Source organism: Onychostoma macrolepis, chromosome 07, assembly GCF_012432095.1.
Source record: "Onychostoma macrolepis isolate SWU-2019 chromosome 07, ASM1243209v1, whole genome shotgun sequence".
Taxonomy (NCBI): Eukaryota; Metazoa; Chordata; class Actinopteri; order Cypriniformes; family Cyprinidae; genus Onychostoma; species Onychostoma macrolepis.
Window position 1 is genome coordinate 31591203 of NC_081161.1, and position 12112 is coordinate 31603314.

At 36.2% G+C, this 12112-nt stretch overlaps 2 protein-coding genes across 3 annotated transcripts; one reads left to right on the top strand and one right to left on the bottom strand.

The window, feature by feature from the left end:
• The first annotated feature begins 2133 nt into the window (after positions 1-2133).
• Positions 2134-5112, top strand: nrn1lb (neuritin 1-like b). Its single transcript, XM_058783563.1, has 3 exons — positions 2134-2167; positions 4588-4729; positions 4818-5112. Exons 1-3 carry the CDS (start codon positions 2134-2136, stop codon positions 5110-5112), a joined length of 471 nt encoding a protein of 156 aa, XP_058639546.1.
• A 1129-nt stretch (positions 5113-6241) lies between these two features.
• dnaaf1 (dynein axonemal assembly factor 1) lies at positions 6242-10836 on the bottom strand. 2 transcript variants are annotated; one of them, XM_058782579.1, is made up of 10 exons: positions 10529-10836; positions 9891-9990; positions 9690-9781; positions 9380-9601; positions 9111-9277; positions 8895-9016; positions 8579-8745; positions 7531-7982; positions 7322-7378; positions 6242-6681 (listed from the first exon to the last, which is right to left on the bottom strand). In XM_058782579.1, the coding sequence occupies exons 1-10, from the start codon at positions 10632-10634 to the stop codon at positions 6430-6432; spliced, it is 1737 nt and encodes a 578-aa protein (XP_058638562.1). In that variant the 5' UTR covers positions 10635-10836; the 3' UTR covers positions 6242-6429. The 2 variants fall into 2 exon arrangements, with proteins under 2 accessions (XP_058638562.1, XP_058638563.1); XM_058782580.1 differs by having other exon boundaries at positions 6243-6681; positions 9891-9985; positions 10529-10633.
• Positions 10837-12112: the final 1276 nt, after the last annotated feature.

Consider the following 12112-nt stretch of genomic DNA (forward strand, 5'->3'; position numbering starts at 1 on the left):
TGGTAAACGGAAGCTCAAACGTGCGTGCCTGCTGTGAGAACCAATGATTATTGTTTTTATGCATCAAGCACACACATTTCTACTTTAAGTTATGACTTTCATCAGGTAAATGTCTGGCTTCAAAAGATCACTATCAAATCTGAGGAAGCATATTGAGGTAGCAAAAGTTCAGTTTTCCCAAAAAAAGTTTATTCAGTATTCATTCTGTTTTGATAGAGCCATTATCTGTGTAATATATCAGTAAGATTGAGTATAAAATTTTTTTTTTTAAAAATCAGTGATTAGATTTTAAATACAATTAATATTTTGTGGGAATATTTGTTTAATTAAATAAAAAATCTCCATAAGTGTTTAAATAAACATTGTATGTTAAATTAATTGTTTCATGTTTAGTGATGTTCTTACCAGGTAGTGGATATGTTGTATTTATAATATGTCAATGGACTGTCAATTTGTTTTTTTTTGTTTTTTTTAATCTTAATAATTACATGATTTGCTCATTAATTAATCTAATTAGTCGCAAATAATTATTTATCAATATTTGCTGAGAAAAAAAACTCTAAATACATCAAATAAACAATTAAAAGATGAATTATCCTTGTAGACAGTGATGTTGAATAGACAATACACAAAAAAAAGTGGCCTTTCAAAACGTTAATTTTGTAATTCTATGACTCTCTGGGATAGTTCTGGAATAGGAATAGTTCACCCAAAAATGAAAATTCTCTCATCATTTACTGACCTTCATGTCATCCCAAATGTTTATTACTTTCTTTCTTAAAATGAACTCAAGCAAAGATTTTTAGTCCAGATAATGCAAGGGGACAGAACCACTTCAGAAACCACACAAAGTAAACATGACGGTCAAGTTTAAAATATTAGTATTTGATAGTATACATATGACTATCGTGTCACTTAAGAAGACACTGATTCATTAACAGGGGTTGCATGAGTTACTGTCATACTCACTTTGCATAGTTTTTGAAGTATCATTTTTGGATGTCCCATACACGTGATTTTTTCCCCCCCTAAAACTCTTAATTTGTGTTCATCTGATAAATGAAAGTCATATGGGATGGCATGAGGGTGGAAAGGATGGAGTTTCCTTTTAATCCCTTTCCCTGTGTTGCGCTGTGCTGCATTTTATTTGTTGTTGTTGCACACATGTGTCATTGCATTTTGTTTCGTTTTCTCCCTTTAATCAAACTTCTGAATGTCTGTCAGAAAAAAAAAAAGTACTTCTACTTTTTTAATACTTGAGTACAATTTAAAGTTGTACTTTTTTACGCTTACTCAAGTATGTTTTTGGCCAGATACTTGTACTTTTAATTGAGTAAAATTTTGACTGAGTATCTGTACTTTCACTTGAGTAAAATTTTTGAGTACTTTTTACACCTCTGCTTAAAACCATTTTTAGCTGGTACAAATACTAATACCATGCCATATACCATATACATAGTTGTTTACTTAAAGAATACCATGGTACTACAATTATTCCATGTCCAAAAACACATTAGATGAATACTAGGAAAACAGTGACAGATTCAGTGACAGAGAAAATGAGAGAGTTGATAGTAATGGCTTTATATAAGAGATAGTAATCCGTCTTTATTCTCCTCTCCCTTTAGATTTACGCAATGACATAATCCCAGCCTGTCAATCAGACAGAGGCTTGTCCACTGTGTGTGTATTAGAAAGTACCATGCTGGAATTAAAATGACAGTCCAACTGGGATTTTTTTTCCATCTGTTTGTATATTGTGTGTGAGTGTGACAGAGAGTGAGAGAGAGAGACAAACAGCCAATACTCTAAACCATATAGAACCATTGTCATGAGAGCTATATTCTTCTTTTCTGATATGATGAACAGTGAAGCCGGAAATAATCTTTAATCCCAGTTTTCCCCCTTTTTTTAATAATCAGATGTCACAGCCCCCGTTTATCCATCAGGCTCAACAGTTGGCTTCAAAGTTGCAGTTCTTTTCTGAAACAGGAAGGTGAATGAGATGTCAAGGAAGGTGAATGGGACCTCAAGAAGGTTTGGATTATTTGTACATGATTGTGTGTTAAAGTGCAAACGTTAGGTGCTCCGGTGCGTGTAGTCTTCAGCTTAAAATTCTGGCTGTTCAACGGAATGCATCTGCTGCTGTTCATTTTATTCTGCCTCAGTGAGTAAAAGTCTTTTTTACATTCAAACTTGTGTTTTGTGTGTGTAATATCATTGTTTGTTTTACAATGTTATATATATATATATATATATATGTATATATATATAATTTTTTTTTTATATACATGCATGCTGCATATATATACAAATCTTTATGTCTGTATGTATCTTTATGTCAAATTTTTATGTCTGTTTTTATTTTTGAATAGATGTGAATTAGTGGCCATGGTCAATGGTCATAGTATGCTGTACATACCATAAATGTAACGTTCAAAAAGAAAGACAATTTTTTGAGGCTCAGAAATTTCTGATGTTACTATAGCTAATGTTCCTGAACTACTAAATGTATAAGTAGTATCCTTTATATTTCTCTTTTAAAATAAAGATAGATGTGGTTAGAGGAGAGAAATGGGAAAAATGGAGGAGATTTGTCTTTTCGAGCTGTTCTGCAGCCAGATTAAATGTAATTTTTTCTCTGGGTCTAATCCCTAGATTAATCCATGTGATTTATGACAACATCTAACAGTATAGTGAAATAGACACACACAGACAAAAATACAATAAAATGTTACCACATACAGAGTATGTGGCCTTAATAATATCATAGAGTTCCAGAAGACATGTCAGCTAACAGTTCTGTCACTTTATGCCATTTGTAAAAATTAAAGTGTATTTGCAATCAGAGGTCTAATATTTTACAACCCGAATTCCAGAAATGTTGGGACGTATTTTAAATTTGAATAAAATGAAAACTAAAAGAATTTCAATCACATGAGCCAATATTTTATTCACAATAGAACATAGAGAACATAACAAATAAACTGAGAAATTTTACAATTTTATGCACAAAATGAGCTCATTTCAAATTTGATGCGTGCTACAGGTCTCAAAATAGTTGGGACGAAGGCATGTTTACCAAGGTGTAGCATCTCTTCCTCTTTTCAAAACAGTTTGAAGACGTCTGGGCATCGAGGTTATGAGTTTCTGGAATTTGGTCCCATTCTTGCCTGATTTCCAGCTGCTGAAGAGTTCGTGGTCGTCTTTGATGTATTTTTCATTTAATGATGCGCCAAATGTTCTCTATAGGCAAAAGATCTGGACTGCAGGCAGGCCAATTCAGCACCCGGACTCTTCTACTATGAAGCCATGCTGTTGTAATAGCTGCAGTATGTGGTTTTGCATTGTCCTGCTGAAATACACAAGGCCTTCCCTGAAATAGACGTCGTCTGGAGGGGAGCATATGTTGCTCTAAAACCTTTATATACACCTTTCAGCATTCATAGTGCCTTCCAAAACATGCAAGCTGCCCATACCGTATGCACTTATGCACCCCATACCATCAGAGATGCTGGCTTTTGAACTGAACGCTGATGACACACTGGAAGGTCTCCCTCCTCTTTAGCCCGGAGGACATGGCGTCCGTGATTTCCAACAAGAATGTCAAATGTGGACTCGTCTGACCATAGAACACTTTTACACTTTGAAACAGTCCATTTTAAATGAGCCTTGGCCCACAGGACACGAAGGCGCTTCTGGACCATGTTCACATGTAGCTTCCTTTTTGCATGATAGAGCTGTAGTTGGCATCTACAGATGGAACGGTGGATTGTGTTTACTAACAGTGGTTTCTGGAAGTATTCCTGGGCCCATTTAGTAATGTCAATGACAGAATCATGCCGATGAGTGATGCAGTGTCGTCTGAGGGCCCGAAGACCACGGGTATCCAACAAAGGTCTTCAGCCTTGTCCCTTACGCACAGAGTTTCTGCAAAGCCTTTACAATTTGACATTGAGGAACATTGTTTTTAAAGTATTCCACAAATCTTTTTACACACTCTTTCACAGATTGGAGAGCCTCTGCCCATCTTTACTTCTGAGAGACTCTGCCTCTCAAAGACATCCCTTTAATAGCTAATCATGTTACAGACCTTATGTCAATTAATTTAATTAGTTGCTAGACGCTTTTTTAAATTTCCTGCTTTTTCAGCCCTTTGTTGCCCCCGTGCCAACTTGTTTGAGACCTGTAACAGGCATCAAATTTGAAATTAGCTCATTTATTGGATAAAAGTGTAAAATTTCTCAGTTTAAACATTTGTTATGTTCTTTATGTTCTATTGTGAATAAAATATTGGCTCATGTGATTTGAAAGTCTTTTAGTTTTAATTTTATTCAAATTTAAAAAACGTCCCAACATTTCCGGAATTCGGGTTGTAATACTGTTATGTATTATATTTACATTTTGTATTTTTTAAAATTATTAATGTGTTATTTCTTGTTTTATTGCTTAATTCCTGTCTGCACTATGTACGTTCTCCTGTATTGGAAGCTCCTGTCACCAAGGCAAATTCCTGTGTGTAAACATATCAGGCAATAAATGTCTTTCTTATTCTGATTCTGAACGGCTTTCATTTTTCCTTCTCAGGTCTCTGTTCTTCTGTGCTGAGTGCAGCAATAACCACTCCATGTAGTTCTGTATACAGGGGCTTTGCTGAATGTCTGGTCACTCTGGGTGACAGTGTGAGCTCCAAGGCTGATAACCCACAAGACATCAACTCCATTTGCGAGTGAGTCACGTTCACACACAAATACACCCTCCACCAAATACAGCTTCTTTTTTTTTATCTCAATACATTGCACTTTTCACATCTGCAGGTCATGGGATGCTTTCCAGGTGTGTGTGAGTGGTGTCTTGTCAGGCTGCCGAGGTGACGCAGCGGAAATTTGGGAATCTTTGAGAGCAGAGTCCCGGAAAACAGCATTTGCGGGTAACCTCTATGACATGTGTGCCAGTCGTACTGCAGCTGCGACTGCAACCACACCTCTGGTTCCCAACGCTGATCAAAGCAACCAGGAAACACTCAAAGGACTCGCTCATTCTGTCAGCCACTCAGTCAGTAAAGAGCTGCTCCTGATATGCTTCTCTATTCTCCTGCTGCTTTGGATGTAACCTATCCATTTAACATAGCTGAACTGATGCCAATGACAGTGCTACAGGCACATACATGTATCTGCATAGACTCTTTATCTTGGTATATTTCATTTCCTTTCATGTGTAATTTAATATGTAAGCTCTTTGGTAAGATATTCAAGACACTTATGTATTTGCTTGTTTAACAATTATTACAAAAAGGTTTCTATAAAAATCAGTGATGTTCTGTACTCAAATCTAATGGTTTGGTACAGGATTTAATATCTCTAGTTTGTGTCAAAAGATCATAATTATATAATATTATATATAATTATATTAATAAATTATATATAAATTATATACAAGTGTCTTGAAGTGTTTAAAAATACATTTATAATATCTGTAATAAAATTCAAAGCAAAATGATTTAGTTATTGCATTTTTTATTATTTTATTTAAATTATTAAAATGATTTGGTGATTTAAAGTTAAACACCTTTTATAAATCAGGTAGACATCAAATATAAAGGGAGAGTTCCCCCAAAAATAAAAATTCTGTCATTAATTACTCATGTCGTTCTAAACCCGTAAGACCTTCCTTATCTAATTAAGATATTTTTGATGAAATACAAGAGCTTTCTGACCCTCCATAGACAGCAACGCAACTGAAAGGTTACCAGGCCCGGAAACATAGCAAGGTCATCAGTAAAGTCCGTGTGACATCAGTGGTTCAACCGTAGTTTTACCAAGCTATGAGAATAATTTTCGTGTGCAAAGGAAACAAAAATAATGACTTTATTCAACAATTATTCTCATTCCACCTGCCCCCATTGTGGAGAGTGTCACGACACATACACATGCTTTCCTCTGCTCATAAACAATGCATGTGGTGAACACGCATGCTCTGTGCGCTGAGCAGAGGACAGCATGCGTAGTGATCCTCTCCATAATGGCGGAAGACGGTAACTCAGGGGAGAAGAATTGTTGAATAAAGTTATTTTTGTTTTCTTTGCACACAAAAAGTATTCTCATAGCTTCGTAAAATTAAGGTTTAACCACTGTTGTTACATGGACTATTTTACCGATGTCCTTACTACGTTTCTGGGCCTGGGTACATTTCAGCTGTGTTGCTGTTTACGCAGGGTCAGAAAGCTCTTGGATTTCATCAAAAATATCTTAATTTGTATTTCGAAGATGAACTTCGGGGTCTTATGGCTTTGGAACGACAGGAGTAATTAATGACAGAATTTTCATTTTTGGGCGAACTATCTGTTTAAATACATATCCAAGTTTTGTGCTGGAGCGCCTCCAGAAAACACTATAATGTAGTTTCATCCATTAGTTCAACAATAAAAACTTAGTCCAGTTCTTCAATCAGAACAGTCTTTCTGTTTTCCTCTGGTTTTGGGAAGTCATCCCCTGCCTCTGCTTGACTGGAGAAGGCAGGACTCTGCTGCTTGACTGAGGTTCTCTTAGTGGAGACATTAATAAGCAGCTGAGATTGATCAGTGGCCACAGCATCTGACTGAGGCCAGTTATACAAACTTGTAACAGCTTCTGATTCTGTGTCATCACCAGAGATGACCTGAATCTTTGGACGCATCACATTCTGAAAAAGTAACATGTAAACCTCCACAACTTGGCCATAAAATTTATTCACAATGTTTCATCACAACTTAGGAAATGTCATCATGTTATAATTATATGTGACCCTGGACCACAAAACCAGTCTGAAGTCGCTGGGGTATATTTGTAGCAATAGCCAAAAATACATTGTAGGGGTCAAAATTATCGATTTTTCTTTTATGCCAAAAATCATTAGGATATTAAATAAAGATCATGTTCCATGAAGATATTTTGTAAATTTCTTACCATAAATATATCAAAACTTCGTTTTTGATTAGTTATATGCATTGCTAAGAACTTCATTTGGACAAATTTAAATGCGATTTTCTCAATATTTAGATGTTTTGCACCTTCAGATTACAGATGTTCAAATAGTTGTATCTCGGCCAAATATTGTCCGATCCTAACAAACCATACATCAATGGAAAGCTTATTTATTCAGCTTTCAGATTATGTATAAATCTCAATTTTGAAAAATTGACACTTAAGACTGGTTTTGTGGTCCAGGGTCACATATATGCTCTTTCACCAAGTGTTATTTTAGTATCATTGAGATACCGTTATAGTATTTATTCATATTTTAATGTTTTAGTTTTAGTTAATTGAAATAATCCTGCACTTACCTGTGACATTGTTGGAAATATCAGGATATTTTCTTCATCATCAAGGTCTGGAAGATCCTAGGGAGAAATCAGGAACATCAGAAATGTTATTTGCAGTGAAATATTATACAAAGTTTCTGTATAAATCAAGTATACAGTGCAGGGAAATTATACTCATTGTAAAAGCAAATTGTAGTTACACTGATGTGAGCAATGGTGTAAGTACTCACATCAATTGTTAATCCAGGTTCATCTGACAGGGTGATAGACTCTATTTCATCTTCAGAGATCAGCTCAGTGACGAGAGCTCCAGGACCTGCGACTGAGACTAAACCGCTCTGATGTGACTGTGATGGTTTTGTGGGAACATTCATTTTCTGGTACTTCTCCTCTTCAGTCTTCAATCCCCGGGTTGATTCGCCAGTCTGCTTCTGATCAAATGATTGATGGAGAATCTGTTCTGAAACTGTCTGCTGTCTCTCTGGTTTTGACTGGTCGGAATGATTTTGAACAAATGTTGTTTGGGTAATCTGTTCCTCATCATTTGAAGATTTGAAAGTGTAGTCCATCTCTGAAGCTGATGGATCATTTTGTTTTTGCTCTGTTTTTGAAGAGTCACTCTCTGCAGTTTCTGGTGTTTCATCTTGAGGGCTGTGATCCTCAGTAACAGGACTTGGAGGCTCTATGATTCATAAGGGTAAACCATTAGCTTTTAATGATGCTGTGTGTCAGAAGGAGGTGAGAGAATATGAGTGTGTACACACTACTGTTTAAAAGTTTGGGGTTGGTCATTTTTTTGAAAGACGTCTCTTATGCCCACCATTTATTTGATCAGAAATACAGTAAAAGCAGTAATATTGTGAAGTATTATTGCAATTTAATATATCTGTTTTCTATTTTATTTCATTTTAAACTGTAACTTATTCGTGAGATGGCAAAGCTTAATTTTCAGGTTATTCATGCCTTCAGTATCACATGATCCTACAGAAATCATTCTAATATGTTGATGTGGCGATTCAACAATTCTTATTATCAATGTTGAAAGCAGCTGTGTTCCGTTTTTGTTTTTGTAGAAAATGTCTACATTTTTTTCTGAATTTTTTGATGAATAAAAAGTTCAAAAACATTTATTTGAAATAGAAATCTTTTGTAACAATGTAAAAGTCTCTGTCAGCTTAACGCATCTTTGCTGAATAAAAGTTAAAATTAATTTTAAAAAATCTTAGTGTCCCCAAACAGTTGAACGATAGTTAATATGTGAACAGATTGTGAACTTGCCTTTCTCCAAAGGCTCTCGAGCCTGCCGCCGTCTCAGTGCGTTCTCTTTGATAGCGGTCATTGCATCCAAACTGTCCTGGATCTTCCTTCTCTCTCTCGTTTCCCACATTTCTCTTTCTTTTCGCTCACCTTCCAAACCACCAGCTGCCCATGCCTCTGCACATGCTCTGTGAATTAATGCAAACTTCAATAAAAGACTCAACAAAAGCCTCTAGATGGACTAGTAACAAAGACTAACTTTGTAGGGACTAACCCTAACTGACCATGGCAGTTGTCAGACAATTAATGCTATGGCACAGAAAACAATGCTGCTAACCTGTCTTTTGGAAACACAGGCCGGTCATCTAGATAGGTCAGCTGCTTTAGACGTACAATCAGAGTATTCCTGTAGTTTGGGATTTTTTTGATGACCTCATTACCCATTAGATTTAACACCCGCTGGCAAATTTAAAAAAACAATAGCAATTCAGTCCACATCCAGAAGTAAGCATCACTGATCACATATACAAGGAAAGAGATACACTGTTTTTACCAAGTCGGGCATTCTCTCCAGAACACCGATGAGGGCTGGGTCTCTGATGCGGTTGTGAGACAGATCAAGAACACTGATGGATAGACAGTGTGACAGCTCCTCCATGTCACACACATTCTCCAGTGAGTTATGGGAGATCTGCAGCGTGGACAGCTCACTCAGGCAGGCTGAAAAAAAAAGAGAGATAAATGACTTTATGGTATATTGAGGAACAGTTGTTAACAATACATTGTGTGGTTCCATTTTCATTTGTGTGAGCAAGTACTCACATATGTTCTCAACGACCTTGATATAATTGTTTGAGACATTGAGGGTGCAAAGCTTGCTGAGCGGTTCCAGGTTTTCCAGAGTATGAATTAGATTCTGATGGAGGAAAAGACAGCAAAGCTCTGTCTGATTCTCCAGATTTTCAATCTTGCGAATGCCATTGCATTCCAGCCATAGGCAGCGCAGGCCAGTATATTCCTCCAAACCCTCAATACAAGAAAAACCTACAATGCAGAGGTACATAAAGAGCTAAAAGAAAATATAATAAAGATGAAATATAAAAACAGTCTTTCAAATGCAGAAATTTCAAACCTTTATAGTGAAGATAAAGTGCGTCATTCAGCCTTGGTGTCAGGTACAGTTTGTTTTTCTTGCAGTGCTCCCTTAAAAACTGTTTGGTAATTCTTAGAAGATACAAGAAAAATCATTCAGTATTTTGTTCTTCTTAGACAACAGCATATGTTTTCCCAAGCAAATATCATACAGGTATTATAAAAATGCGTATTTTATCACCTGGGAACTGAATGCATTGTGCTGCTCTCTGATGCTTTGGTTTCTATTGTGTCAGTGTTAACCTTTGTCCCATCAGCAGCTGCACTCAGAGACTCCTGGCCTTTGAAAGACATTTTATTACTATTGGGCATTCCTCCTCCCCAAAAAAGGTACAAAATCAGACATTAAAAAATAAAAATAATAATAATAATTTAAAGTAAGCTTTTTTTTCCTTTTATCAAAAAATTATCAGTAAAGGAAGGGACTTAGCCTTCATAAAATATTTATTGTCTACCAAATGTTGGTTTGTGTGTATCCGTTTTCATCATTTTATGAATGAAATCATTTATTATTATTATTTTATCATTATGTGTCATGTGTACAACATGCTACTTTTAGTACATTATCTACGTTAAACATGCTACTTTTTGTCGCGGCACTCAAAGTGTAACGTTAGTTACAGTATTTGAGTCATTGCCATTTTGAATAAAAGTCGAAGCTGCAGGATAGAACCACGAAAGAACAGAATTTAAAGATAATATTGCGGTACATTACAAAATTATTAACGCCGGACAAGACTTTGTTGCCGAGTCAGTTGTTTTAAGTCTGATATTTTGGTGATGGCCTTTGAATGTAGACTTTAAAAAGGTAAACGTTACCTGGAGCGAAAGACACAACACCTTCACTCGTGTCTTTTTCTTCAGATTCAGCACCTGTTCCTTCCTCCGCGTTCAGTGTTGTGGACACGTTCATTTTTGTCTGCATTTCGCAATGATATTGGACCGCCGACCAACCGTTAACTTAGCTTAATAGCTGCTACACAGTGCTTGCCTTGAAGTTTGTTTAGTTTCCATAGAGACCGGACGCGTTCGATCTTCTGCTGGCGGGCGGCGGGCAGCTACTGAATCCGCCTGTGCTGATAGACCTACTCAGAGATTTAAAACAGTGTACAACCAGAGAAGACTGAGGAAATTATTTTGGGAAAACTACTGTACTATGTAGCATGTGCAGCAATGTAGGCTACTATAATAAAGTACGGATACTGAGAGGACAAGAATGCTGTGCTTTTTATTATTGCAGTATGTTAGTGCAGAAGAAAATTAGGCCCGTTTCCAAAAAAAAAAAACACTACCCAAATATCAGGTTGTAATGTAAACCCAAAATTTAATCAGCTTTTAATGAAGACAAATTGAGTGGAATATAAATTCTCAATTGATTAGGCTATATAACAATAGAGTTGTGGGTTAAGGATACAATGTGTACAGTAGCTAACTGTTATAGGCTATAGAATAGAAGTGTTAACCGAACATTTTGCAGAAGAAAAAAGATATCCTATATATGGTATATCCTGTTTTTCTTATTAATTAGGCCTATACCTACAAAACACATGCTGCCAACATTCAGTCAGTACTAGTCTGTTTAACGTCATATTTAAACTCTAAATGAATTAAGGATGGTAGAAGGCTAAATATCCCAGTGCAGCATCTATTAGTCAATATCACTCAATAATTTTCAGAGTATGATGGGGGCGGTTCTAAACCCTTTTTAGGAGGGCTTTCTAAAGGTCTCTCTGAGGGCTAAGCCCCCTCATGAAATCCTAGAACCGCCCCTCATGTAAGAGTACCATGTAAATAAATTTTAACATATAGCCTACATTTTCAACTGGAAAAAAGAAAGAAAGAAAATCCTTATTACAGTAGAAGTGAACATAACTGATTAGTCAAACTAATATTGTAACTCAGTGGTTTCTCTATGTTTGGATACTGATTTGCACTTCACTCCTCCTAGCTAAAGAATCGGAGGAGTTTTCTGTCTGTGTCTGATTTTCATGTAGCTTCTCACAGCACAAACATCGAAACATGCTATTTGCATCTTTCCTTAAGAAAATATACAGCAAAGAGTCAGCGAGTGGATTTAAATACACGAAGATTCCTGACACTGAGAGTAAATAACCATGAAGTCTTAGACCAAGCTCTAAGGAAAACATTATAATGATGTTTTGAATAATGCTTGGCAGAAACAACACAGTGTAATTAAAAAGTACAAGGGCCAGAATCCTCAAAATCCTCTTCTGCTCATTAGGGGTTATTGCGACCGAATTAGACAGTGCCTTCCATGATCCCACAAAGGAAAACAAAACCAATGGATAAGGCACCAATAAAACAAATACACTTAAGATAAATGCATGTCCCACCTTCCCTTTAAGTGCAACAATCACATCAATCACAATAATTCCACTTGGT

Excerpts from the sequence above, each read along its gene's own strand:
- nrn1lb (XM_058783563.1), top strand. The coding sequence starts at position 2,134 with ATGCATCTGCTGCTGTTCATTTTATTCTGCCTCA. Across the intron at positions 2,168-4,587 it reads GTTCATTTTATTCTGCCTCA|GTCTCTGTTCTTCTGTGCTG; the intron begins GTGAGTAAAAGT and ends TTTCCTTCTCAG. Across the intron at positions 4,730-4,817 it reads GACATCAACTCCATTTGCGA|GTCATGGGATGCTTTCCAGG; the intron begins GTGAGTCACGTT and ends TCACATCTGCAG.
- dnaaf1 (XM_058782579.1), bottom strand. The coding sequence starts at position 10,634 with ATGCAGACAAAAATGAACGTGTCCACAACACTGAACGCGGAGGAAGGA. Across the intron at positions 9,782-9,890 it reads ACAATGCATTCAGTTCCCAG|AATTACCAAACAGTTTTTAA; the intron begins GTGATAAAATAC and ends GTATCTTCTAAG. Across the intron at positions 6,682-7,321 it reads TATTTCCAACAATGTCACAG|AATGTGATGCGTCCAAAGAT; the intron begins GTAAGTGCAGGA and ends TTACTTTTTCAG.